The sequence below is a fragment of the Oncorhynchus mykiss genome, chromosome 10, assembly GCF_013265735.2.
Source record: "Oncorhynchus mykiss isolate Arlee chromosome 10, USDA_OmykA_1.1, whole genome shotgun sequence".
NCBI lineage: Eukaryota > Metazoa > Chordata > Actinopteri > Salmoniformes > Salmonidae > Oncorhynchus > Oncorhynchus mykiss.
Window position 1 is genome coordinate 37478921 of NC_048574.1, and position 24008 is coordinate 37502928.

The 24008-nt window shown below is 43.2% G+C and overlaps 2 protein-coding genes across 2 annotated transcripts in view; both read left to right on the forward strand.

The window, feature by feature from the left end:
* Window positions 1-18626, forward strand: LOC110533821 (MICOS complex subunit MIC27). The gene is made up of 9 exons (XM_021618353.2): window positions 1-145; window positions 10462-10566; window positions 10813-10932; window positions 11256-11310; window positions 11398-11496; window positions 11811-11902; window positions 13634-13741; window positions 17167-17824; window positions 18102-18626. Exons 1-9 carry the CDS (start codon window positions 134-136, stop codon window positions 18188-18190), a joined length of 1338 nt encoding a protein of 445 aa, XP_021474028.2. The 5' UTR covers window positions 1-133; the 3' UTR covers window positions 18191-18626.
* agtr2 (angiotensin II receptor, type 2) overlaps window positions 18102-24008 on the forward strand; it is a 21488-nt gene continuing 15581 nt past the window's right edge. The window contains exon 1 of the mRNA XM_036990213.1: window positions 18102-18209. The gene's annotated coding sequence lies outside the window, so the exon portion shown is untranslated. The remainder of the gene's footprint in view (window positions 18210-24008) is intronic.

The following is a 24008-nucleotide window of genomic DNA, read 5'->3' on the forward strand; positions in this document are numbered from 1 at the left end:
CTTTCGAGGTCATATACACTGAGCAGTAAAATCAATTTAGCGGCAGAAACAGTCAAACAGGATTTAACGCGTTTTCCTATGATAAAGTTGGTTCCTTATCGGCACCGGTAAGACTCTGAGGGGAGTTACCATCATGGCTGCCACGGTACGTTTTCTACCATGCAAACCTATCCTAAAACATGTTTACCTCGAGTTTGAGCTGGGACTCTAAGGTCTTTTAAAAAGGTCGAATAATTTACATGTGTATATTTAGCTATGTGTATAAATTGACCAGAATGGCGTCAATATAACATGCAGTTTGCTACACGCCCCTTTTAGAACATGTTGTACAAACGCAAATTATTGTGGTAGGACTATGTCCATGTTATATCTATCTATGAATGTGGAGTTTAAAGTAGATATAAAATTGTATAGTCATGTAGCCCAGTGTTTCAGGATTAACGTTGTAGGTAGCCTACTCTTTAAATATGATTAAAGAAGATTAAGGTGACCTTCGAAATCTCTCCTAAACTTGTTAGCTAGCTTAATTGCATCCATTTAACGTTCATTATTTCACTCTAGAAGATCCTGCTCAACAAGGTCAATGTCTTATCTCTCTGATGAGGATCAAATTAATATTGCATTCTTGGTAAAAAAAAAAAAAAATGCAATCATGATTTAATAAGAAAATACTGTTCTGGTAACTAATACTATTCATGACAATTAGGGCTGGGACTTGCCAGAGACTTCATGATATTATCACGATACTTGGGTGCCGATATGTGTTAAGATTCTAGCTATAGACCTATTTCGATTCCATACTGAGATTTTAATTGATTTGATGTTCCAAATATATTGCTCACTATATAACTTCTCTGTAGGGTTTTCAATGGTTAGCTTTTCCCGCGGCTGGCTCCATGTGAACGACAATCATGTTGCTGTGTTTTAATTGTTAGAAACATCAATAATCATAATTTGAAACATATAGCCCTTATATCAGTGAGAATTAATCTTTCAAATAAAAAATATACTTACATGCATGGCCACGCAGTCATGGGTGAACGCACCCTTGTGGAGCTCCAGTGTTGAGAATCAGCGTGGCAGATGTATTGCTACCTACCCTCACCACCTGGGGGCGTCCCATCAGGAAGTCTAGGATCCAGTTGAAGAGGGAGGTGTTTAGCCCCAGGTTCTGTAGCTTAGTGATGAGCTTTGACGGTACTATGATGTTGAACGCTGAGCTGTAGTCAATGAATAGCATTCTCACATAGGTGTTCCTTTTGTCCAGGTGGGAAAGGGCAGTGTGAGGTGCAATAGAGATTGCATCATCTGTGGATCTTTTTGGGCGGTATGCAAATTGGAGTGGGTCTAGGGTTTCTGGGATAATGGTATTGATGTGAGCCATTACCAGCCTTTCAAAGCACTTCATGGCTACGGACGTGAGTGCTACGGGTCTGTAGTCATTTAGGCAGGTTGCCTTTGTGTTCTTGGGCACAGGGACTATGGTGGTCTGCTTGAAACATGTTGGTATTACAGACTCAATCAGGAACATGTTGAAAATGTCAGTGAAGACACCTGCCAGTTGGTCAGCACATGCCCGGAGCACACGTCCTGGTAATCCGTCTTGCCCCGCAGCCTTGTGTATGTTGACCTGTTTTACTCACGTCGGCTACGGAGAGCGTGATCACACAGTCGTCTGGAACAGCTGATGCTCTCAGGCATGCCTCAGTGTTGCTTGCCTCGAAGCGAGCATAGAAGTGATTTTAGCTTGTCTGGTAGGCTCGTGTCACTGGGCAGCTCGCGGCTGTGCTTCCCTTTGTAGTCTGTAATAGTTTGCAAGCCTTGCCACATCCGACGAGCGTTGGAGCCGGTGTAGTATCATTCAATCTTAGCCCTGTATTGACGCTTTGCCTGTTTGATGGTTCGTCGCAGGGCATAGCGGGATTTCTTGTAAGCTTCTGGGTTAGAGTCCCGCACCTTAAAAGCGGCAGCTCTACCCTTTAGCTCAGTGCGAATGTTGCCTGTAATCCATAGCTTCTTGTTGGGTTATGTATGTACAGTCACTGTGGGTACGACGTCCTCGATGCACTTATTGATAAAGCCAGTGACTGATGTGGTGTATTCCTCAATGTCATCGGAAGAATCCCGGAACATGTTCCAGTCTGTGATAGCAAAACAGTCCTGTAGTTTAGCTTCTGCTTCATCTGACCACTTTTTTATAGACCGAGTCACTGGTGCTTCCTGCTTTAATTTTAGCTTGTAAGCAGGAATCGAAAGGATAGAGTTGTGGTCGGATTTACCAAATGGAGGGCGAGGGAGAGCTTTGTACACGTCTCTGTGTGTGGAGTACAGGTGATCTAGAATTTTTTTCCCCTCTGGTTGCACATTTTATATGTTGATAGAGATTTGGTAGAACTGATTTAAGTTTCCCTGCATTAAAATCTCCGGCCACTAGGAGCGCCGCATTTGGGTGAATCGTTTCCTGTTTGCTTATTTCCTTATACAGCTGACAGAGTGCGGTCCTAGTGCCAGCATCTGTTTGTGGTGGTAAATTATCAGCCACTTGAAAATAAGAGAGCCACACACTCTAGGAGCTCAAATGCAAAAATGTAATTACCAACGTTTCGACAGCCAAGCTGTCTTCATCAGGGTATAATCACAAACACTGCGGGATGGCTCGTTTATGTAGTGTCAAAAGACACAGGTGTCTGTAATCATGGCCAAGAGTGGCCTAATATCATTGGTTAATTATCAAATATTAAAATGTCATACAAAGAACAGCATACAAACAACAAATGGATAGCATAGATTAATTTGACTACACAAGCTTACAAATAATTACAATGGCAAAGTCACAATAATCACAAGAATGGCTTCAGATCAAAGTCTACGTTGAGACCGAAGGGCGCAAGGGTCTTTAAGTTACAGATCCAGGCAGCCTCTCGTTTTAACAATAAATTATCTAGGTCACCCCCCTCTCCTAGGGAGGGTGACATGTTCGATGCCAATATAACGCAGAGACGAAATCGAGTGGCCTGCCTCCAAGATAAGTAAAGTTTTTACACTTATGGTGCTACGATGCTCTGAGATACGTACTTTTAATTTGCGCTTTGTTTTACCTACATAATTTTTACCACAAGGACAAGTTATAAGATAAATAACTGCCTTAGTGGAGCACGTAATAACACCTTTGATTGGGATCGATTTCCCTGTTTGTGGGTGTTTGAAGGATCTACATTTATAAGTGCCATTGCATTGAGCACAGCCATTACACTTGTAATTTCCATCCAGCAGGGGCGCAAATAATCAGTGTACTAATTGGTCTCTGAGATTTCTGCCCCGCGAGAATACGACCAAGGGAAGGTCCGAAAGTCTCGGTAATGTGTTATCATCGGATTTTAGGATGTGCCAATGTTTGAACAATTCCCTTAATTTGTTCAGAGCACTTTGAATAGCGGGTAGTTAGAACACAAGAATGCGTCTTTTTGCGAGACTGACCTTGAAAAAGGTCATGTCTAGTTTGGTTTTGAATTTTCTCAATGGCAATATTAATCTGATCATTCTTGTAGCCCCTCTCCTTGAACTTTCTTTGCGTCTCAGCCATATTTCTGTCAAAATCTGATTGTTTTTTGCAAATTCTTTTGATTCGACAAAATTGGCTGTAGGGCAAACTATTTTTCAAGGGAAGTGGGTGACAACTATCAGCCCTCAACAAACTGTTACGATCAGTAGGTTTCCTGTAAAGATCAGTGTATAGAACATTATCTTCACACAAGATCAGAAGATCAAGAAAACTGATTTAACGTGTGTCAGATTGCATAGTAAATCTCAGATGCTCAGAACAGGAGTTAAGAAAAGCATAGAATGCCTGGAGCTGTTTTGCATCACCCCTCCATAGAACAAAAATATCATCATGTCTACCTTAAAATCAAAATCGTTGCACTGGGTTGTAGGCACAAAAGATAACCCTTTATTAAGCAAAGAGACATGGGCAGGGCTCAATATCTTGCTTGATGAATTAAAGACACTCAGTCCCGTGGGTTTTGGGACCGTGTGAACGGTCTCCTCTGCCTCTGGTAGTTGTTTCTTCTTACTCCGTCGGGTGCATCTCGTCGATGCGCATGCCTGCGGCCTCCTCCGCCCTTCCGTCCATCCAGTCTCTCATTGAATAAAAAACTACCACTGGAAGCCGATGAGGCGCTGGTTGTAGAGCGTTGATCAGACAAGGGTGGATCGAAGTAAGCGGCATCCCTCCTGCATCTGTCATGGAGAGGGGGAGCAGGACCTCTTTTGTCAGGGTTTCTCCAGAAGTAGACTTTACATTCGGCCTTGTCTTTTTTGTCTTGGTTGAATTTTTTGATTTTAAGTTCCTTTATTTCCGTAGACAACTTGTCCTGGAGCGCTTGGTTAGTTTTCATCAGTTCATTGAATATGCCATCATCATGAACAACTGTTTGTAGAGCTGTGCGTTTGTCTTTAATCGCGTTATCCATTTCAATAAAATCCTTCTTCAACTGGTCAACAATTAATGTCATTAAATAAATAAAGCATTTGTTCAGGATGGCACACCAGCGCTCACAGAAATCATCTGTGCGCTGTCCCAATGATGGTTCTTTTTGCCACCTGAGTCCCCGTGGAATTATCAGCCACAAAGTATAGCTGAGAACTCTCTAGGCAAGTAGATTGACCTGCAATGTATCACAATATACTCTACTTCAGGCGAGCAAAATCTAGAGACTTCCTTAGATTTTGTGCACCAGCTGTTGTTTACAAATATGCACAGACCCCCCCCCCCCCCCCCGTCTTACCGGAGTGTGCTGTTCTATCTTGCCGGTGCAGTGTATATCCCGCTAGCTGAATATCTATGTCGTCATTCAGCCACGATTCAGTGAAACATAGTATATTGCAGTTTTTGATGTCCCGTTGGTAGGATATTCGTGATCGTACCTCGTCTAATTTATTGTCCAATGATTGCACGTTGGCGAGTAATATTGACGTAAGGGCAGCTTTCCTACTCGCCTTCTGCGGGTCCTGACTAGGCATCCGGCTCTTTGTCCTCTGTACCTGCATCGCTTCTTCTTGCGAATAACTGGGATCACCGATGCACTTGCTAATAAACTCACTCACCATATTCATCAATGTTGTTCGTCGCAATGCGTATCATATTTAAACGTGTTAACCCTCGCAAGGCTGCAGGCCCAGATGGCATCCCCAGCCGCGCCCTCAGAGCATGCGCAGACCAGCTGGCCGGTGTGTTTACGGACATATTCAATCAATCCCTATACCAGTCTGCTGTTCCCACATGCTTCAAGAGGGCCACCATTGTTCCTGTTCCCAAGAAAGCTAAGGTAACTGAGCTAAACGACTACCGCCCCGTAGCACTCACATCCGTCATCATGAAGTGCTTTGAGAGACTAGTCAAGGACCATATCACCTCCACCCTACCTGACACCCTAGACCCACTCCAATTTGCTTACCGCCCAAATAGGTCCACAGACGATGCAATCTCAACCACACTGCACACTGCCCTAACCCATCTGGACAAGAGGAATACCTATGTGAGAATGCTGTTCATCGACTACAGCTCGGCATTCAACACCATAGTACCCTCCAAGCTCGTCATCAAGCTCGAGACCCTGGGTCTCGACCCCGCCCTGTGCAACTGGGTACTGGACTTCCTGACGGGCCGCCCCCAGGTGGTGAGGGTAGGCAACAACATCTCCTCCCCGCTGATCCTCAACACTGGGGCCCCACAAGGTTGCGTTCTGAGCCCTCTCCTGTACTCCCTGTTCACCCACGACTGCGTGGCCACGCACGCCTCCAACTCAATCACCAAGTTTGCGGACGACACAACAGTGGTAGGCTTGATTACCAACAACGATGAGACGGCCTACAGGGAGGAGGTGAGGGCCCTCGGAGTGTGGTGTCAGGAAAACAACCTCACACTCAACGTCAACAAAACTAAGGAGATGATTGTGGACTTCAGGAAACAGCAGAGGGAACACCCCCCTATCCACATCGATGGAACAGTAGTGGAGAGGGTAGCAAGTTTTAAGTTCCTCGGCATACACATCACAGACAAACTGAATTGGTCCACTCACACAGACAGCATCGTGAAGAAGGCGCAGCAGCGCCTCTTCAACCTCAGGAGGCTGAAGAAATTCGGCTTGTCACCAAAAGCACTCACAAACTTCTACAGATGCACAATCGAGAGCATCCTGGCGGGCTGTATCACCGCCTGGTATGGCAACTGCACCGCCCTCAACCGTAAGGCTCTCCAGAGGGTAGTGAGGTCTGCACAACGCATCACCGGGGGCAAACTACCTGCCCTCCAGGACACCTACACCACCCGATGTCACAGGAAGGCCATAAAGATCATCAAGGACATCAACCACCCGAGCCACTGCCTGTTCACCCCGCTATCATCCAGAAGGCGAGGTCAGTACAGGTGCATCAAAGCTGGGACCGAGAGACTGAAAAACAGCTTCTATCTCAAGGCCATCAGACTGTTAAACAGCCACCACTAACACTGAGTGGCTGCTGCCAACACACTGACACTGACTCAACTCCAGCCACTTTAATAATGGGAATTGATGGGAAATGATGTAAATATATCACTAGCCACTTTAAACAATGCTACCTTATATAAATGTTACTTACCCTACATTATTCATCTCATATGCATACGTATATACTGTACTCTATCATCGATGGTATCCTTATGTAATACATGTATCACTAGCCACTTTATACTATACTATGCCACTTTGTTTACATACTCATCTCATTTGTACATACTGTACCCGATACCATCTACTGTATCTTGCCTATGCTGCTCTGTACCATCACTCATTCATATATCCTTATGTACATATTCTTTATCCCCTTACACTGTGTACAAGACAGTAGTTTTGGAATTGTTAGTTAGATTACTTGTTATTACTGCATTGTCGGAACTAGAAGCACAAGCATTTCGCTACACTCGCATTAACATCTGCTAACCATGTGTATGTGACAAATAAAATTTGATTTGATTTGATATCCCAGTTCCACGTGATAGAAGCAATCTTGAACCGTGGAATCCGATTGGTCAGGCCAGCGTTGAACAGACCTGAACATGGGTGCTTCCTGTTTTAGTTTCTGTCTATAGGCTGGGAGCAACAAAATGGAGTCGTGGTCAGCTTTTCAGGAAGGAGGGTGGGGGACGGCCTTATATGCGTCGCGGAAGTTAGAATAACAATGATCCAGGGTTTTGCCAGCCCGGGTCGCACAATCGATATGCGGATACAATTTAGGGAGCCTTGTTTTCAGATTAGCCTTGTTAAAATCCCCAGCTACAATAAATGCAGCCTCAGGATATGTGGTTTCCAGTTTACATAGAGTCCAATGAAGTTCGTTCAGGGCCGTCGATGTGTCTGCTTGGGGAGGAATATACACGACTGTGATTATGATCGAAGAGAATTCTCTTGGTAGGTAATAGAGTAATGATTTTTCAACGCCGATACCGATTATTGGAGGACCAAAAAAGCCTTAACTTAATATAATACATCAATAAAATCAATTTAGACTCAAATAAATAATGAAACATGTTCAATTTGGTTTAAATAATTCAAAAACAAAGTGTTGGAGAAGAAAGGAAAAGTGCAATATGTGCCATGTAAAAATGCTAACATTTAAGTTCCTTGCTCAGAACATGAGAACATATGAAAGCTGGTGGTTCCTTTTAACATGAGTCTTCAATATTCCGTCCCTCTCCTCGCCCCTACCTAGGCTCGAACCAGAAACACATCGACAACAGCCACCCTCAAAGCAGCGTTACCCATGCAGAGCAAGGGGAACAACTACTCCAAGTCTCAGAGCAAGTGACGTTTGAAACGCTATTAGCGCGCACCACGCTAACTAGCTAGCCATTTCACATCGGTTACATCAGCCTAATCTCGGGAGTTGATAGGCTTGAAGTCATAAACAGCTCAATGCTTGAAGCACAGCGAAGAGCTGCTGGCAAAATGCACGAAAGTGCAGTTTGAATGAATTCTTACGAGCCTGCTGCTGCCTACCATCGCTCAGTCAGATACTTAGATACTTGTATGCTCAGTCAGAGCAGGACACGCTAGATAATATCTAGTAATATCATCAACCGTGTGTAGTTAACTAGTGATTGATTGATTGATTGGTTTTTATAAGATAAGTTTAATGCTAGCTAGCAACTTACCTTGGCTTACTGCATTCGCGTAACACTCCTTGTGGAGTGCAACGAGAGAGAGGCAGGTCGTTATTGCGTTGGACTAGTTAACTATAAGGTTGCAAGATTGGATAACCTGAGCTGACAAGGTGAAAACCTGTCGTTTTGCCCTTGAACGAGGCAGTTAACCCACTGTTGCTAGGCCATCATTGAAAATAAAAATGTGTTCTTAACTGACTTGTCTAGTTAAATAAAGATTAAATGAAGGTGTAAAAAAAAAGATATATACAAAAAAAATCTGCAAAATCAGTGTCCAAAAATACAGATTTCCAATTGTTATGAAAACTTGAAATCGACCCTAATTAATCGGCCTTTCCGATTAATCGGTCGACCTCTAGTAGATAATGCGGTCGGCGTTTGATTGTGAGGAATTCTAAGTCAGGTGAATTAAAGGACTTGAGGTCCTGTATGTTGTTATGATCACATCACGTCTCGTTAATCACAAGGCATACACCCCCGCCCTTCTTCTTACCAGAGAGATGCTTGTTTCTGTTGGCGCGGTGTGTGAAGAAACCAGGTGGCTGTACCGACTCCGATAGCGTGTCTCGAGTGAGCCATGTATCCGTGAAACAAAGAACGTTAGTCTCTGATGTCTCTCTGGAAGGCAACCCTTGCTCGGATTTCGTCTACCTTGTTGTCAAGAGACTGGACATTGGCGAGTAGTATGCTCGGGAGTGATGTGCCCGTCTACGGAGCCTGACCAGAAGACCGCTCCGTCTACACCTTCTGCGGCGCCGTTGTTTTGGGACGCCTGCTGGGATCCGATCCATTGTCCTGGGTGGTGGGCCAAACAGAGGATCCGTTTCGGGAAAGTCATACTCCTGGTCGTAATGTTGGGGAGTTGATGTTGCTCTTATATCCAATAGTTCCTCCCGACTGTATGTAATAAAACCTAACATTTCCTGGGGTGACAATGTAAGAAATAAACAAAATACTGTATAGTTTCCTAGGAACGCGAAGCGAGGCGGCCATCTCTGTCGGCGCCGGATGTAGATCAGTTACGCTCACAAAGATAGCCTAGATAATTAACATAGGTGGTATTCCCTGTCTTCTGTACAAGCGCTGTAACATGGAGATATGGCCATAGGGAACACTAACCCTATACAGGTGTGTAGTAAGTGAACCTATTGTTTTGGGGAAATCATTTCTCATTGATATGAAGGATACGTTCCTTATTTCTACAAAACCATACCACAAGCGATGCTTTGGTAACTTTCAGGGCTCTTAATAAAAGTCCCCCGGAAGATGTCGTTGTCAATAGGTGCTAACATGCTGACCACACCGCCCATGTTGTGTGCGCGAGCATTGCAAAATAAATGTACACGTTATTCAATCGTTGCACCCACACTGCTCGCTAGCGTCTGCGTAGACAGACGCTAAAATAGAACTTGGTTATAGGAGGATTTTAGGAGAATATACCCACGTGGGTGATTGAAAGATGAACTGAGGTCCACACTCCAGTCCAGTTGGTGGTAGAATGCACCTTAAAATTGGTTGCCAATCGCCATATAAAGTCTGAAGAAGACAAAGCCTGAGGGAGGAGAGATTACTAGAAACAAACTTTTACCCTTTTATCTGTGAATTAATTGTTGTAGAGGACCGTGTGCATTTCAGGTAAAATAACAACCCAATGTTTATCTCAGGACAAATGAACTAGCAACAGCAAGCTAGCTAACTAAATTGCCATAAATGTTTAATGCTTTTTGACCTGTACCCAAATTAATATAGTTGGTTCAGAGTTTGTTTTGATGTTTCAACCTGCGTGTCCTGATCGCGTCTGGTGTTGGTGGACAAAATCAACGTGCGTGCATGCACGCAAGTGGTCTGGTCTGCATGTTACGCTAGTTAACGTCTATGAATGGGCTAACTATATGCCTGCTGCAAAGAGATGAAAGAGAAAGAAAACAGTCAGGGAAATAAAAGTGCTACCTACAGTAGCAAAAAAAATACAAATTGATAATTGGATTCAAATATCGATATATTAATCACTACTGATGATGCAGTATCATAATTTCCATGATAATAATTATCTTTATTCCTATCATTTTCAACATAATTTACAGTAAAATATTTTCCAATATAGGTCCAAAGTAGGACTGGCTGGCACAAAACGGGTGTAAGCCAATATTTTACTGGATTCAACTGTGCTTCATCAATAACTGTTGATGTGAATTTCAGACTGGAAAACCACTTTAGGCCTATCCTGACAAAGGTCTGTGTTTGTGTGTCTCTCTCTGCAGGTAGTGAAGCTGGCGGTGATCCCAGCAGCAATGGGATTGGCCTCGTTTCGAGTTTATGCCATGAGTCAGTGCAAAACAGAGACTGTGCTGCTCTCCCCTAGAGAGGTAATCTAAGAATCTAGAATTTACTCAAGAACAGTTACTTATTTCTATTTCTCGTGTGTTTTTATTGTACTTTACTTTTTTATACATATTTTATATTACTACTGATATTTATAACTACATTGTTGGGAAAGAGCAAGCAAGAAGGGCATTTCGCTCTGCTTGTGCACGTGACAATGAACTTGAAACCTGATGTATGTGACTATTGCCACCTTTGTTGATCCTATTGATCTATTGTACTGTCCTCAGTTGTCCATCTATGCTCCAGACCCTCCAGCAACGCACTACATGAATGAGCAGCCTGGAGCTCTGCAGAACGGGCTGGGTGTGGTCCGGGTGGGGCTGCAACCATACGTTACTGCCGTTAAGGTATAGAAACATTAACTGGTTCTGATGGCCTCTTTCACTGGTGACTGACTTGACTGGTTGTGTTGGCTGATGTTGAATATTCATCAATATACGTTTTTAAGAATGACTTGCAGGAAGTTTTGGAATGGCTCTTTAGTTCAGTTATTGTAAAAATCGACTCTCACTGAGAACTCTAATTTTGTGTTAGATGCCATGAGATCGATAGAAGGTGAGGGACTTTATCAAAATGGCTGCTTTTGTGGTATAACTTATGTAATATCTCAGTAGGTTTGTTTTGCAAACAAGTTGTATTTTGTGCTAATTTCTGGCCATTGTTTTTCCAGAATGCTTATACCTCTGTCAAGGTCGGAGCTGTAACAGTCTATACTGCTGGACACGGTGAGGAGTGGGGGAGTTCTGTTGACACATGAGTAGGTCTGTTCTGCTATCTCTGCAAAACCTTTTTTCCATGTTTATTTTACCTAGATACATATGAGTTCCTGAGAGATCCTTCTCCTGGTTTTATGCCGAGGGTCGGTGTAATCACAGTCTCTGGGTTAGCGGGTCTGATCCTGGCAAGGAAAGGTAATGAGTTGCTGCATTAAAGATATTGCGGGAAGTCCGCTGTTCAGGAGAATGTGACATTACAGATAGTTCAGAAAGGAATGTGTTGTGTAAAACTGATATGATTGTCTCCGATAGAATAGGGCATTGTGTCTAATCATTCTATATCTATGCAATGTACAGAACGTTTCACATCACTGAATACGGCCCGGATTATTTACCATTATTATAGATGATCTGAAATGTACACATTGCAGTAAAATGTCTGAAAAAGCAGGTTGCCAAATGTCTCATGTTCCACTATGTACAGTAGCTGACTGGTTATTTCTCTGCAGGGTCACGTCTGATGAGGCTGGGGGTTCCTCTGGGTATGGCCACTGTAGGCACTTCCGTGTGCTACCCCACTCAGACAGTGGGTGTTGTAAAGGTATAGTAATTCCACAGATTAATGTACAGGGACACTTTTGCCCCAGCTTCCTTTTGAGTGTCACTAAGATCTTTTTACACACTATCATATAAATATAATGAGATCCGATACTTTAGACTGTTTAGACCTTTTGTATTATTGCACAATATCATTTTTTTTTATGCAGATGTAAAGTTTCAGTCGGAAGCTTACATACACTTAGGTTGGCGTCATTAAAACTTGTTTTTCAACCACTCTTTCTTGTAAACAAACTATAGTTTTGGCATGTCGGTTAGGCCATCTACTTTGTGCGTGACACAAGTAATTTTTCCAACAATTGTTTACAGACAGATTATTTCACTTATAATTCACTGTATCACAATTCCAGTGGGTCAGAAGTTTACATACACTTTTTATTTTTTATTTTACTAGGCAAGTCAGTTAAGAACAAATTCTTATTTTCAATGACGGCCTAGGAACAGTGGGTTAACTGCCTGTTCAGGGGCAGAACGACAGATTTGTACCTTGTCAGCTCTGGGATTTGAACTTGCAACCTTTCGGTTACTAGTCCAACACTCTAACCACTAGGCTACCCTAAGTTGACTGTGCCTTTTAAACAGAGTCAATTGGAGGTGTACCTGTAGATGTATTTCAAGGCCTACCTTCAAACTCAGTGCCTCTTTGCTTGACATCATGGGAAAATCAAAAGAAATCAACCAAGACCTCAAGTCTGGTTCATCCTTGGGAGCAATTTCCAAACCCCTGAAAGTACCATGTTCATCTGTACAAACAATAGTACACAAGTATAAACACCGCTCATCAAGGCAGAAGCCACTGCTCCAAAACCGCCATAAAAAACCCAGACTACGGTTTGCAACTGCACATGGGGATGAAGATTGTACTTTTTGGAGAAATGTTCTCTGGTCTGATGAAACAAAAATAGAACTGTTTGGCCATAATGACCATTGTTATGTTTGGAGGGAAAAGGGGCAGGCTTGCAAGCCAAAGAACACCATCCAAACCGTGAAGCACGGGGGTGGCAGCATTATGTTGTGGGGGTGCTTTGCTGCTGGAGGGACTGGTGCACTTCAAAATAGATGGCATCATGATGGAGGAAAATTATGTGGATATATTGAAGCAACATCAAGACATCAGTCAGGAAGTTAAAGCTTGGTCGCAAATGGGTCTTCCAAATGGCTTAAGGACAACAAAATCAAGATATTGGAGTGGCCATCACAAAGCCCTGACCTCAATCCCACATAAATTTTGTGGGCAGAACTGAAAAAGCATGTGTGAGCAAGGAGGCCTACAAACCTGACTCAGTTCCACCAGCCCTGTCAGGTAGGAATGGGCCAAAATTCACCCAACTTATCGTGGGAAGCTTGTGGAAGGCTACCCAAAACGTTTGACCAAAGTTAAACAGTTTAAAGACAATTGAGTGTGTGTTAACTTCTGACCCACTGGGAAGCTGAAATAAATCACTCTACTTTTATTCTGACATTTCACATTCTTAAAATTAAAGTGGTCATCCTAACTGACCTAAAACAGGGAATTTTTATTAGGATTAAGTGTCAGGAATTATGAACGCCAAATACATTTAAACTCAGTTAAGGTGCATGTAAACTTCTGACTTAAACTGTATGTACATTTTTGTAACATCCATGTGCATGAGCTAAAATTGTAGCTTTGTGGATTGTGGATTCCCTGTGTTATGCCATAGGTGCCTAACAATGTGTTTCTGTTCTTCTGCAGATCACGGGGCAGAAGATGTATGCAGCAAGCCAGTACACTACATCATCTATGGCATCCATATTTAAATCAAAGCCCAAAGAAGTAACCCCCCCAACTGTCAGTCTTGAGGTACAACAGACTATTGACATTACTGATGCTTTTTTAATCTAGTCTGTTCTTATATTAAAATGGTTTTCACTGTGGAAAACTTGAGTACCAGCGTTCTAGCTACAGTGGGGAGAACAAGTATTTGATACACTGCCGATTTTGCAAGTTTCCCAACTTACAAAGCATGTAGAGGTCTGTAATTTTTATCATAGGTACACATCAACTGTGAGAGATGTAATCTCAAACAAAAATCCAGAAAATCACATTGTATGTTTAAGTAATTAATTTGCATTTTATTGCATGACATAGTGCCTTGCGAAAGTATTCGGCCCCCTTGAACTTTGCGACCTTTTGCCACATTTCAGGCTTCAAACATAAAGATATAAAACTATTTTTTTGTGAAGAATCAACAACAAGTGGGACACAATCATGAAGTGGAACGACATTTATTGGATATTTCAAACTTTTTTAACAAATCAAAAACTGAAAAATTGGGTGTGCAAAATTATTCAGCCCCCTTAAGTTAATACTTCGTAGCGCCACCTTTTGCTGCGATTACAGCTGTAAGTCGCTTGGGGTATGTCTCTATCAGTTTTGCACATCGAGAGACTGAAATTTTTTCCCATTCCTCCTTGCAAAACAGCTCGAGCTCAGTGAGGTTGGATGGAGAGCATTTGTGAACAGCAGTTTTCAGTTCTTTCCACAGATTCCCGATTGGATTCAGGTCTGGACTTTGACTTGGCCATTCTAACACCTGGATATGTTTATTTTTGAACCATTCCATTGTAGATTTTGCTTTATGTTTTGGATCATTGTCTTGTTGGAAGACAAATCTCCGTCCCAGTCTCAGGTCTTTTGCAGACTCCATCAGGTTTTCTTCCAGAATGGTCCTGTATTTGGCTCCATCCCATCTTCCCATCAATTTTAACCATCTTCCCTGTCCCTGCTGAAGAAAAGCAGGCCCAAACCATGATGCTGCCACCACCATGTTTGACAGTGGGGATGGTGTGTTCAGAGTGATGAGCTGTGTTGCTTTTACGCCAAACATAACGTTTTGCATTGTTGCATTGCCAAAAAGTTCAATTTTGGTTTCATCTGACCAGAGCACCTTCTTCCACATGTTTGGTGTGTCTCCCAGGTGGTTTGTGGCAAACTTTAAACAACACTTTTTATGGATATCTTTAAGAAATGGCTTTCTTCTTGCCACTCTTCCATAAAGGCCAGATTTGTGCAATATATGACTGATTGTTGTCCTATGGACAGAGTCTCCCACCTCAGCTGTAGATCTCTGCAGTTCATCCAGAGTGATCATGGGCCTCTTGACTGCATCTCTGATCAGTCTTCTCCTTGTATGAGCTGAAAGTTTAGAGGGACGGCCAGGTCTTGGTAGATTTGCAGTGGTCTGATACTCCTTCCATTTCAATATTATCGCTTGCACAGTGCTCCTTGGGATGTTTAAAGCTTGGGAAATCTTTTTGTATCCAAATCCGGCTTTAAAGTTCTTCACAACAGTATCTCGGACCTGCCTGGTGTGTTCCTTGTTCTTCATGATGCTCTCTGCGCTTTTAACAGACCTCTGAGACTATCACAGTGCAGGTGCATTTATACGGAGACTTGATTACACACAGGTGGATTGTATTTATCATCATTAGTCATTTAGGTCAACATTGGATCATTCAGAGATCCTCACTGAACTTCTGGAGAGAGTTTGCTGCACTGAAAGTAAAGGGGCTGAATAATTTTGCACGCCCAATTTTTCAGTTTTTGATTTGTTAAAAAAGTTTGAAATATCCAATAAATGTTGTTCCACTTCATGATTGTGTCCCACTTGTTGTTGATTCTTCACAAAAAAAATACAGTTTTATATCTTTTTGTTTGAAGCCTGAAATGTGGCAAAAGGTCGCAAAGTTCAAGGGGGCCGAATACTTTCGCAAGGAACTGTAAGTATTTGATACATCAGAAAAGCAGAACTTAATATTTGGTACAGAAACCTTTGTTTGCAATTACAGAGCTCATATGTTTCCTGTAGTTCTTGACCAGGTTTGCACACACTGCAGCAGGGATTTTGGCCCACTCCTCCATACAGACCTTCTACAGATCCTTCAGGTTTCGGGGCTGTCGTTGGGCAATACGGACTTTCAGCTTCCTCCAAAGATGTTCTATTGTGTTCAGGTCTGGAGACTGGCTAGGCCACTCCAGGACCTTGATGCTTCTTACGGCGCCACTCCTTAGTTGCCCTGGCTGTGTGTTTCAGGTCGTTGTCATGCTGGAAGACCTAGCCACGACCCATCTTCAATGCTCTTACTGAGGAAAGGAGGTTGTTGGCCAAGATCTCGCAATACATGGCCCCATCCATCCTCCCCTAAATACGGTGCAGTCGTCCTGTCCCCTTTGCAGAAAAGCATCCCCAAAGAATGTTTCCACTTCCATGCTTCACGGTTGGGATGGTGTTCTTGGGGTTGTACTCATCTTTCTTCTTCCTCCAAACACGCTCCAAACACGGCGAGTGGAGTTTAGACAAAAAAGCTCTATTTTTGTCTCATCAGACCACATGACCTTCCCCCATTCCTCCTCTGGATCATCCAGACAGGCCTGGACATGCGCTGGCTTGAGCAGGGGGACCTTGCGTGCGCTGCAGGATTTTAATCCATGACGGCGTAGTGTGTTACTAATGGTTTTCTTTGAGACTGGGGTCCCAGCTCTCTTCAGGTCATTGACCAGGTCCTGCCGTGTAGTTCTGGGCTGATCCCTCACTTTCCTCATGATCATTGATACCCCACGAGGTAAGATCTTGCATGGAGCCCCAGACCGAGGGTCAATTGACCGTCATCTTGAACTTTTTCTAATAATTGCGCCAACAGTTGTTGCCTTCTCACCAAGCTGCTTGCCTATTGTCCTGTAGCCCATCCCAGCCTTGTGCAGGTCTACAATTTTATCCCTGATGTCCTTACACAGCGCTCTGGTCTTGGCCATTGTGGAGAGGTTGGAGTCTGTTTGATTGAGTGTGTGGACAGGTGTATTTTATACAGGTAACGAGTTCAAACAGGTGCAGTTAATACAGGTAATGAGTGGAGCTTCTTAAAGAAAAACTAACAGGTCTGTGAGAGCTGGAATTCTTACTGGTTGGTAGGTGATCAAATACTTATGTCATGCAATAAGATGCAAATTAATCATTCAATGTGATTTTCTGGATTTTTGTTTTGGATTCCATCTCTCACAGTTGAAGTGTACCTATGATAAAAATTACAGACCTCTACATTCTTTGTAAGTAGGAAACACTGCTGATTTTGCAGGTTATCAAATACTTGTTCTCCCCACTGTAGGTCAATGATTTATAGATCTAACAAACTGTTTAAAGCTCTCTCAGGAGTTGAAAACTTGAGTTTGAACAGCATTTTTTTATGGATTAAACAGAACTTGACCAACGTTTTCCTGTTTACAAGCAGCAAGCCCCGCAAGCTACCATCCCTGAGCCAGAAGTGTCAGAGGCAAAGCCCCTCCCTGAAGCTGAATCATCTGAACTAGCCACGCCTGCTGTTGACAAGGCTTCCCTCACTGAACCTAGTTCTGCCTCAGGCCCCGTAGAGGGTGCTCCATCTGTGGTTGAACCTGCCCCTCAGTCCACCACAGAGGTGGCCCCTGCAGATGGTTCTATTGACACTGAGCCTGCTGCAGCTGAACCTGAGGCAGTCACAGTGGTGGAGCAAGAGGCTGTTCAGACGGCCCTTGTGCCTGCCCCTGCACCTCCTGTTGAGGAAGCTGCTGCTTCACCTGCTGAAGAGATTCCTCCACCTGCCCCTGTTGAGGCTGTCCCTGCACCTCCCCCAGCAGCGGAAGTTATTCCTCTCCCACCTCCTGCTGAAGAGACAGAGCTTCCACCCCTTGCATCTGTTGAGGAAGCTGCTCCTTCACCCCCGGCACCTGTTGAGGAGGAAGCTGCTCCTTCACCCCCTGCACCTGTTGAGGCTGCCCCTGCACCTATAGAGGGGGTTGCTGACCCACCTCCTGTAGCTGAAGAGACTGCACTGAAGAGACAGACAGTTGACGAGGCTACTCCTCCAGCTACAACAGAGGAGCCCTCTGGGATTGTAACAAAAACTGCTGGTGAGTCACGCAAATCAATGTGAAACAGTAGAGGCTGGTGGGAGGAGCTATAGGAGAACGGGCTCATTGTAATGGATTGAATGGAACAGAGTCCAACATGGTTTCTGTATGCATGATATCGTTCCATTTATTCCATTACAGCCATTACAATGAGCTCGTCCTCCTACAGCTCCTCTTACCAGCTGCCTCTCAGAAGATATCTTCATCTAAATAGTGGGCTTATCTTCTTTATCAGATATTGATGTCCACTATAAAAAAATATTTTTTGTATTTCCAGGGAAACCCAAATTTGCACCAGACCCTAAGTTAATTGACCTTGGCCAGGCCAGCCCTGAGGATGCGGACCTGTACAGCACGCGTGGATGAAGAATGACAGGAAGAGAAGGTGGGGGATATGTGGGAGGGAGGGGAAGGATAAGGGTAATCTCCAGAAATTTAAAAATAATAAAGCAACACTTTTTCAGGTGCCTATTTCTCTCTTTACCTCAGTGATAGGGAACAGTTAGTCCTATACAGGCTGTGTCCCGATTATCCACCCTTCTCCCCAAGTGTGCAATTGCACACTACCGGTCATGGATTTAACAATTTGAATCCATATCAGGGAGGAGGATTGAGAATCAGGTTGCAGCAATAGTGTGTTGGAATTTTGACCTCTGGTGTCATCTGTTTCTTTGCATGGCCTGCAGTTTACATGTAGACACCCACAGGGAACAGGGTGCAGGTCATCATCTGCATCCACAGGCACAAACGGACATCTTTACACCCTACTTCCAGAGCCACTACACAAGGTTTTACTTACCAATACTTACTCAGTGGTCAGTTCATTAGGTACACTCTAGTACTGGGTCGGACCACCCTTTGTCTCCAGAACAGCCTGAATTGTTCGGGGTGTGGACACGTTGCTCAGTTGGTATCAAGGGACCTAACGTGTGCCAGGAAAACATTCCCCACTCCATTACACCACCGCCGACACCAGGCAGGTTGGGGCCATAGACTCATGCTGTTTGCGCCAAATCCTGACTCAGCCATCAGCTTGACGTGACAGGAACCGGGATTCGCAGGACCAGGCAATGTTTTTCCGCTCTTCAATTGTCCAGTGTTGGTGATCGCGTGCTCACTGGAGCCGCTTCTTATTAGCTGAGATGGGTAGAACCCGGTGTGGTCGTCTGCTGCAATAGCCCATCTGTGACCAGGACTGACGAGTTGTGCGTTCCGAGATGCAGTTCTGCACACCACTGTTGTACGTTGTCGTTATTTGCCTGTTTGTGGCCCGCCTGGTAGCTTGCACGATTCATGCCATTCTCCTTCGACCTCTCATCAACGGGCTGTTTTCACCCACAGGACTGATGTGGGTGATGTTTTTTGTTTGTTGCAACATTCTCGGTAAACCTTAGACACTGTAATTTGTGAAAAGCCCAGGAGATCGGCTGTTTCTGAAATATTGGAATCATACTATGCTCAAAGTCGCTTAGGTCACTCGTTTTGCCCATTCTAACGTTCAATCGAACAGTAACTGAGCGCTTCACTGCCTGTTTTATATAGCGTGCCATGGCCACATGACTCAGTCTTGTCTGTAAGAGCGGACCATTTTCGGGAACTGGATGGTGTACCTAATAAACTGGTCACAGAATGTAGATTTATTTGTGGAGCTCGTTAACACTGTTATACTGTGAAAGAAGTTACTCAAACAAATTCCGTTACTAACCATACTGGACCATTTATACAATAAGAATTCATAATAGGCATCTTTTTTTTTTTTTACTAGGGACTTGTTATTTACTTAGGTCACTGCTACGCTGTCGTTTTTTCTGTCTTGCGAATTTACCTTCTCCTATTAGTCAGGTCAGTCTATGCAAATGTTGTTGCTCCTAGACATTTCCACTTCACAATAACAGCACTTACAGTTGACCGGGGCAGCTCTAGCATGGCAGAGATTTGACGTTCTCAGGAGTGATTAATCACACTTCACCATCTGGCAGTTCCACGGACAAATTTGGATTTGGCGAAATGCCAGGAGAACGCTACCTGCCCCGATGCATATTGCCAACTGTAAAGTTTGGAGGAGGAATAATGGTCTAGGGCTGTTTTTTTATGGTTAGGCCCCTTAGTTCCAGTGAAATATCTTAATGCTCCAACATACAATGACATTCTAGACAATTCTGTGCCTCCAAATTTGTGGCAACAGTTTGGGGAAGGCCCTTTCCTGTTTCAGCATGACAATTCCCCCGTGCACAAAGCGAGATCCATACAGAAATAGTTTGTTGAGATAGGTGTGGAAGAACTTGACTGGCCTGCACAGAGCCCTGACTTCAACCATGTCGAACACCTTTGGGATGAATTAGAATGCAGACTGTGAGCCAGGCCTAATTGCCCAACATCTTGTGGCTGAATGGAAGCAAGTCCCTGCATCAATTTTCCAACATCTAGTGGAAAGCCTTCCCAGAAGAGTTTAGGCTGTTTTGGCTGCAAAGGGGACCAACTCCATATGAATGATTTTGGAATGAGATGTTCGACAAGCAGGTGTCCGCATACTTTTGGTCATGGAGTGTATGTGTGTTGGAATCATTTGAATGATGTCCTAGTACTTGATGTCAGTTTGAAAATACTTTTTTTTTAGTTTTTTTTTTTTAATAGAGCTATCAATGTAATTTCATATTTTTGGGGTATTTTACAGATAGGAGAACATATTTTACAATTTAACATGTTTTAACACTTCCCTGAATTCAGCTGTTGGATATCAATCTTCACCATGACAAAGTTTTATTTTGTGCATTAGAATAGCCAAATAGAGAATAAAGGCATTTTTCTCGATCTCCACTCTCCTCACATTTTAATCCGAGCAGTGAAACCGTGCAAATGGAAAAGTGTTGTGATAGTCATGCAAAGACGTGTGGATGATTTAAGAAGAGTATTTGGTATGAAACACTAGAGGGCGACAGTGTTTGCCATTCAGGCAAAACCAGCATTTTTATGAACCATGTCCATGTTTAGAGGAAGTGGTTTAAAATGAAGAAAAATAGGGCTATGGAAAGGAGAAACATTTGATTTTCTTTCATATCAAAACATTTACGCAGTAGTAGGCCTACTGAATACTAATTTGTCTGGTCATTGGGACTTGATAGACTGCAGTGAGTGTGCCTTCATAGCCTGTGTTTCATTATCGTTGGCTCCATGGCGTATTCCAGGCGAGCCTCCATCTAATTGGTTTCTGAAGCTGATACCCTCCCAGATACACCATCCATAAACACAGCATGAAGGTTGCTTATGGAATGTGACCCTGGTCTGACCCTGGCCAGTCTGAGGCACTAGGAACTGGAATATTAGACCCTGGTAAACAAGATCCCCTTTCCTGGTTTTGATTATTGCAACATGTTCAACACGTTACTATGCTATATACTCCAATGCCAGAATGGCCAGAGAGAATCTTATGTTAGCGTTCCCTTTAACTGCCTATGTATCAATTACTTTGAGGGTACCTATGAATATTGAGGAAAACAGTGGTGTTTTGATCTCTGTAGGGGATTGGTTCCCTGGTCTGCAATGCATCACCGTTTTGTAAAGCCAGGAAAAAAAACCCAATGATTTATGATTTTTGTATTTTTATGGAAATCTCAAGATTGCTTAAACATTCCCAAGTACTTCCATCCAACTGGGTCTATACTCACAGGGGAGACATCTGTTTCTCTTGGATAGCCGTGAGGCTCACAGTTCACACGTGAAGATTCTACAGGAATTTACTTGTGCCCCTTAACTCTTTTACAAGATTTTTAAAAAATACAATGGGAAGATTGTGATGACTAGTGGTAGCTGTTACAAACAATGATACATTATAAAGTATTTAAAGGTCTATTTTCTATAATTTCCTAGTCTGACATTACATGAAAACATGTGAATAGCTGCCAACTGAGAATAGTTTGAGGACAGCAGGTCTATCTAAAGACTCTTAGGCCTTAGTCATTGCCAGATGCTCCCAATGGACATTAACATGTGAGAACGCATGAAGTTACCTCTATCCTAATTCTTTCTGACATTTATCTATACATAGCTTCAGATGAGTCGGTGTCATTTCCATAGTAACAGGACATTCCTCCTCTTTCTGAGCCACCACTGGGTTCACAGTACATGGAGCAAAAGCATTTGTCTCCCCTTTGACATCATGTCACAGTTTTATCGCTCCCCAGGCTCTTGCTCCCCCATATTTGCATCCTGTGCCTTTTCTGGTCCCACAGTCATGTTCCCTTTTTTTTCTCCCGGATACAGGCACATTCTCAGGGGCATTTTCCTCCTCACCCCATATTGGAGAAACTCACATCCACATGGGTCTTTGACTGTAGGCTGTTGATGTGGATACACTGTAAAATTGATTTTGTTTGGCTTCGGGTAGTGCAAGTGCAAATCTCTTTTCATACATGCAGTCATGCATCATGGACTGTTGTCACACACGATAACTGATGTGTGTTTTCCCTTGGCTCCATCAGTCACACTCATTATATGAGAGATAAAACAGTCAGTTAGCTTTGGGTGTCATGGCTAAGGTTTCCCACAGCTACTGCAGTGAACTCTTCCAGTTAATTAAGGAAGCTGTGAAATGTATCTATCTGACTGTTTGGACATGCGTATGCTAAATATTTGTTTAAGCGAACCTGTAGCTGAGTGGGGGGTTGACACAAGATAGTTTAGTAATCCATGTATGTCACTCTTTTTTTTCAGCCCTTAATGTAATTCAGCCGTCAAACTAAATCTGATATAGGCTTTTATAGAAAGGTTACAAGATTGAATCCCTGAGCTGACAAGGTAAAAATCTGTCGTTCTGCCCCTGAACAAGGCAGTTAACCCACTGTTCCTAGGCCGTCATTGAAAATAAGAATTTGTTTTTAACTGACTTTCCTAGTTAAATAAAGGTAAAATAAATGTAAAAAAATAGTAAAGTATTGAATTACATAATCTGTATATGACACACAGCTACACCATTTCCATTATTAGCTTGTAAAAACATACAAACTATGTCATGTAAAAACAAACAAATACCGTCACATTGTTTTTCAGGGCTATGAAATGTTTGAATAGGACATAGAGGACACACAATTTGTATCTTTCACAGTCAGTGGTACATATTCTCAACTCTCTGGTGAAATTAGTCCAAACAGACATGTTCTTGTGGGCTATTTGTGTGTTGCTCTTTGCAAGAGGTTACGAGAAGAGAGTTTGACCTGTGAGCATCACTGTGTTTAGAACAAACACTGATTCTCACCCAGCTCCTCATTGGACAATGAACCCCGGCCAGATTGCCCCATTAATTTCAGCATACTCTATTGAATGGGGCCCCTCCAGATGCAGGGGGTAAAAACTGCTGCTCTCCCTAAATGTGAGAAACAACCAGGAATCTCCTTCTCCGCCCTCCCCTTCTTAATCCAATACAGACATGTGGTGGATTATGCAAGTACTGGACATGCTGTGTTTTCCCATGTTTCAGTGCTGCCAAAATATGCTCGGAGAGCCTAAGTGGTGAGTTTACAACCCACGGTCTACATGGTTTTAATTCTGAACCTGAGAACCTCCAAACCCCTCAGGTCATTCTGTCCAACAGGGCATAAGGGGAGGAAGGAACAGTCATGAGACCCTTTGCTGGTTACTATGAACCATGTAATTGATACAGTATGCTCTGGTTGATATCAGTGCTACAATATTTATCCATACTATTTGTCTTATGTTTCAAATGGGAACAGCAATATTGATATAATTTCTGTAGAAAATAAGACGCTTTCAATTTGATGTTTTGAAAATATGTGGACACCTGCTCGTTGAAATTTCATTCCAAAATCATGGGCATTAATATGGAGTTGTTCCCCCTTTGCTGCTATAACAGCTTCCACTCTTCTGGGAAGGCTTTCCACTAGAAGTTGGAACATTTCTGCGTGGACTTGCTTCCATTCAGCCACAAGCATTAGTGTGGTCAGGCACTGATGTTGGGCGATTAGGCCTGGCTTTGCATTCGGTGTTCCAATTCATCCCAAAGGTGTTCGAAGGGGTTGAGGTCAGGGCTCTGTGCAGCTCAGTCAAGTTCTTCCACACTGATCTTGACAAACCATTTCTGTATGGACCTCGCTTTGTGCATGGGGGAATTGTCATGCTGAGACAGGGAAGAGCCTTCCCTAAACTGTTGCCACAAAGTTGGAAGCACAGA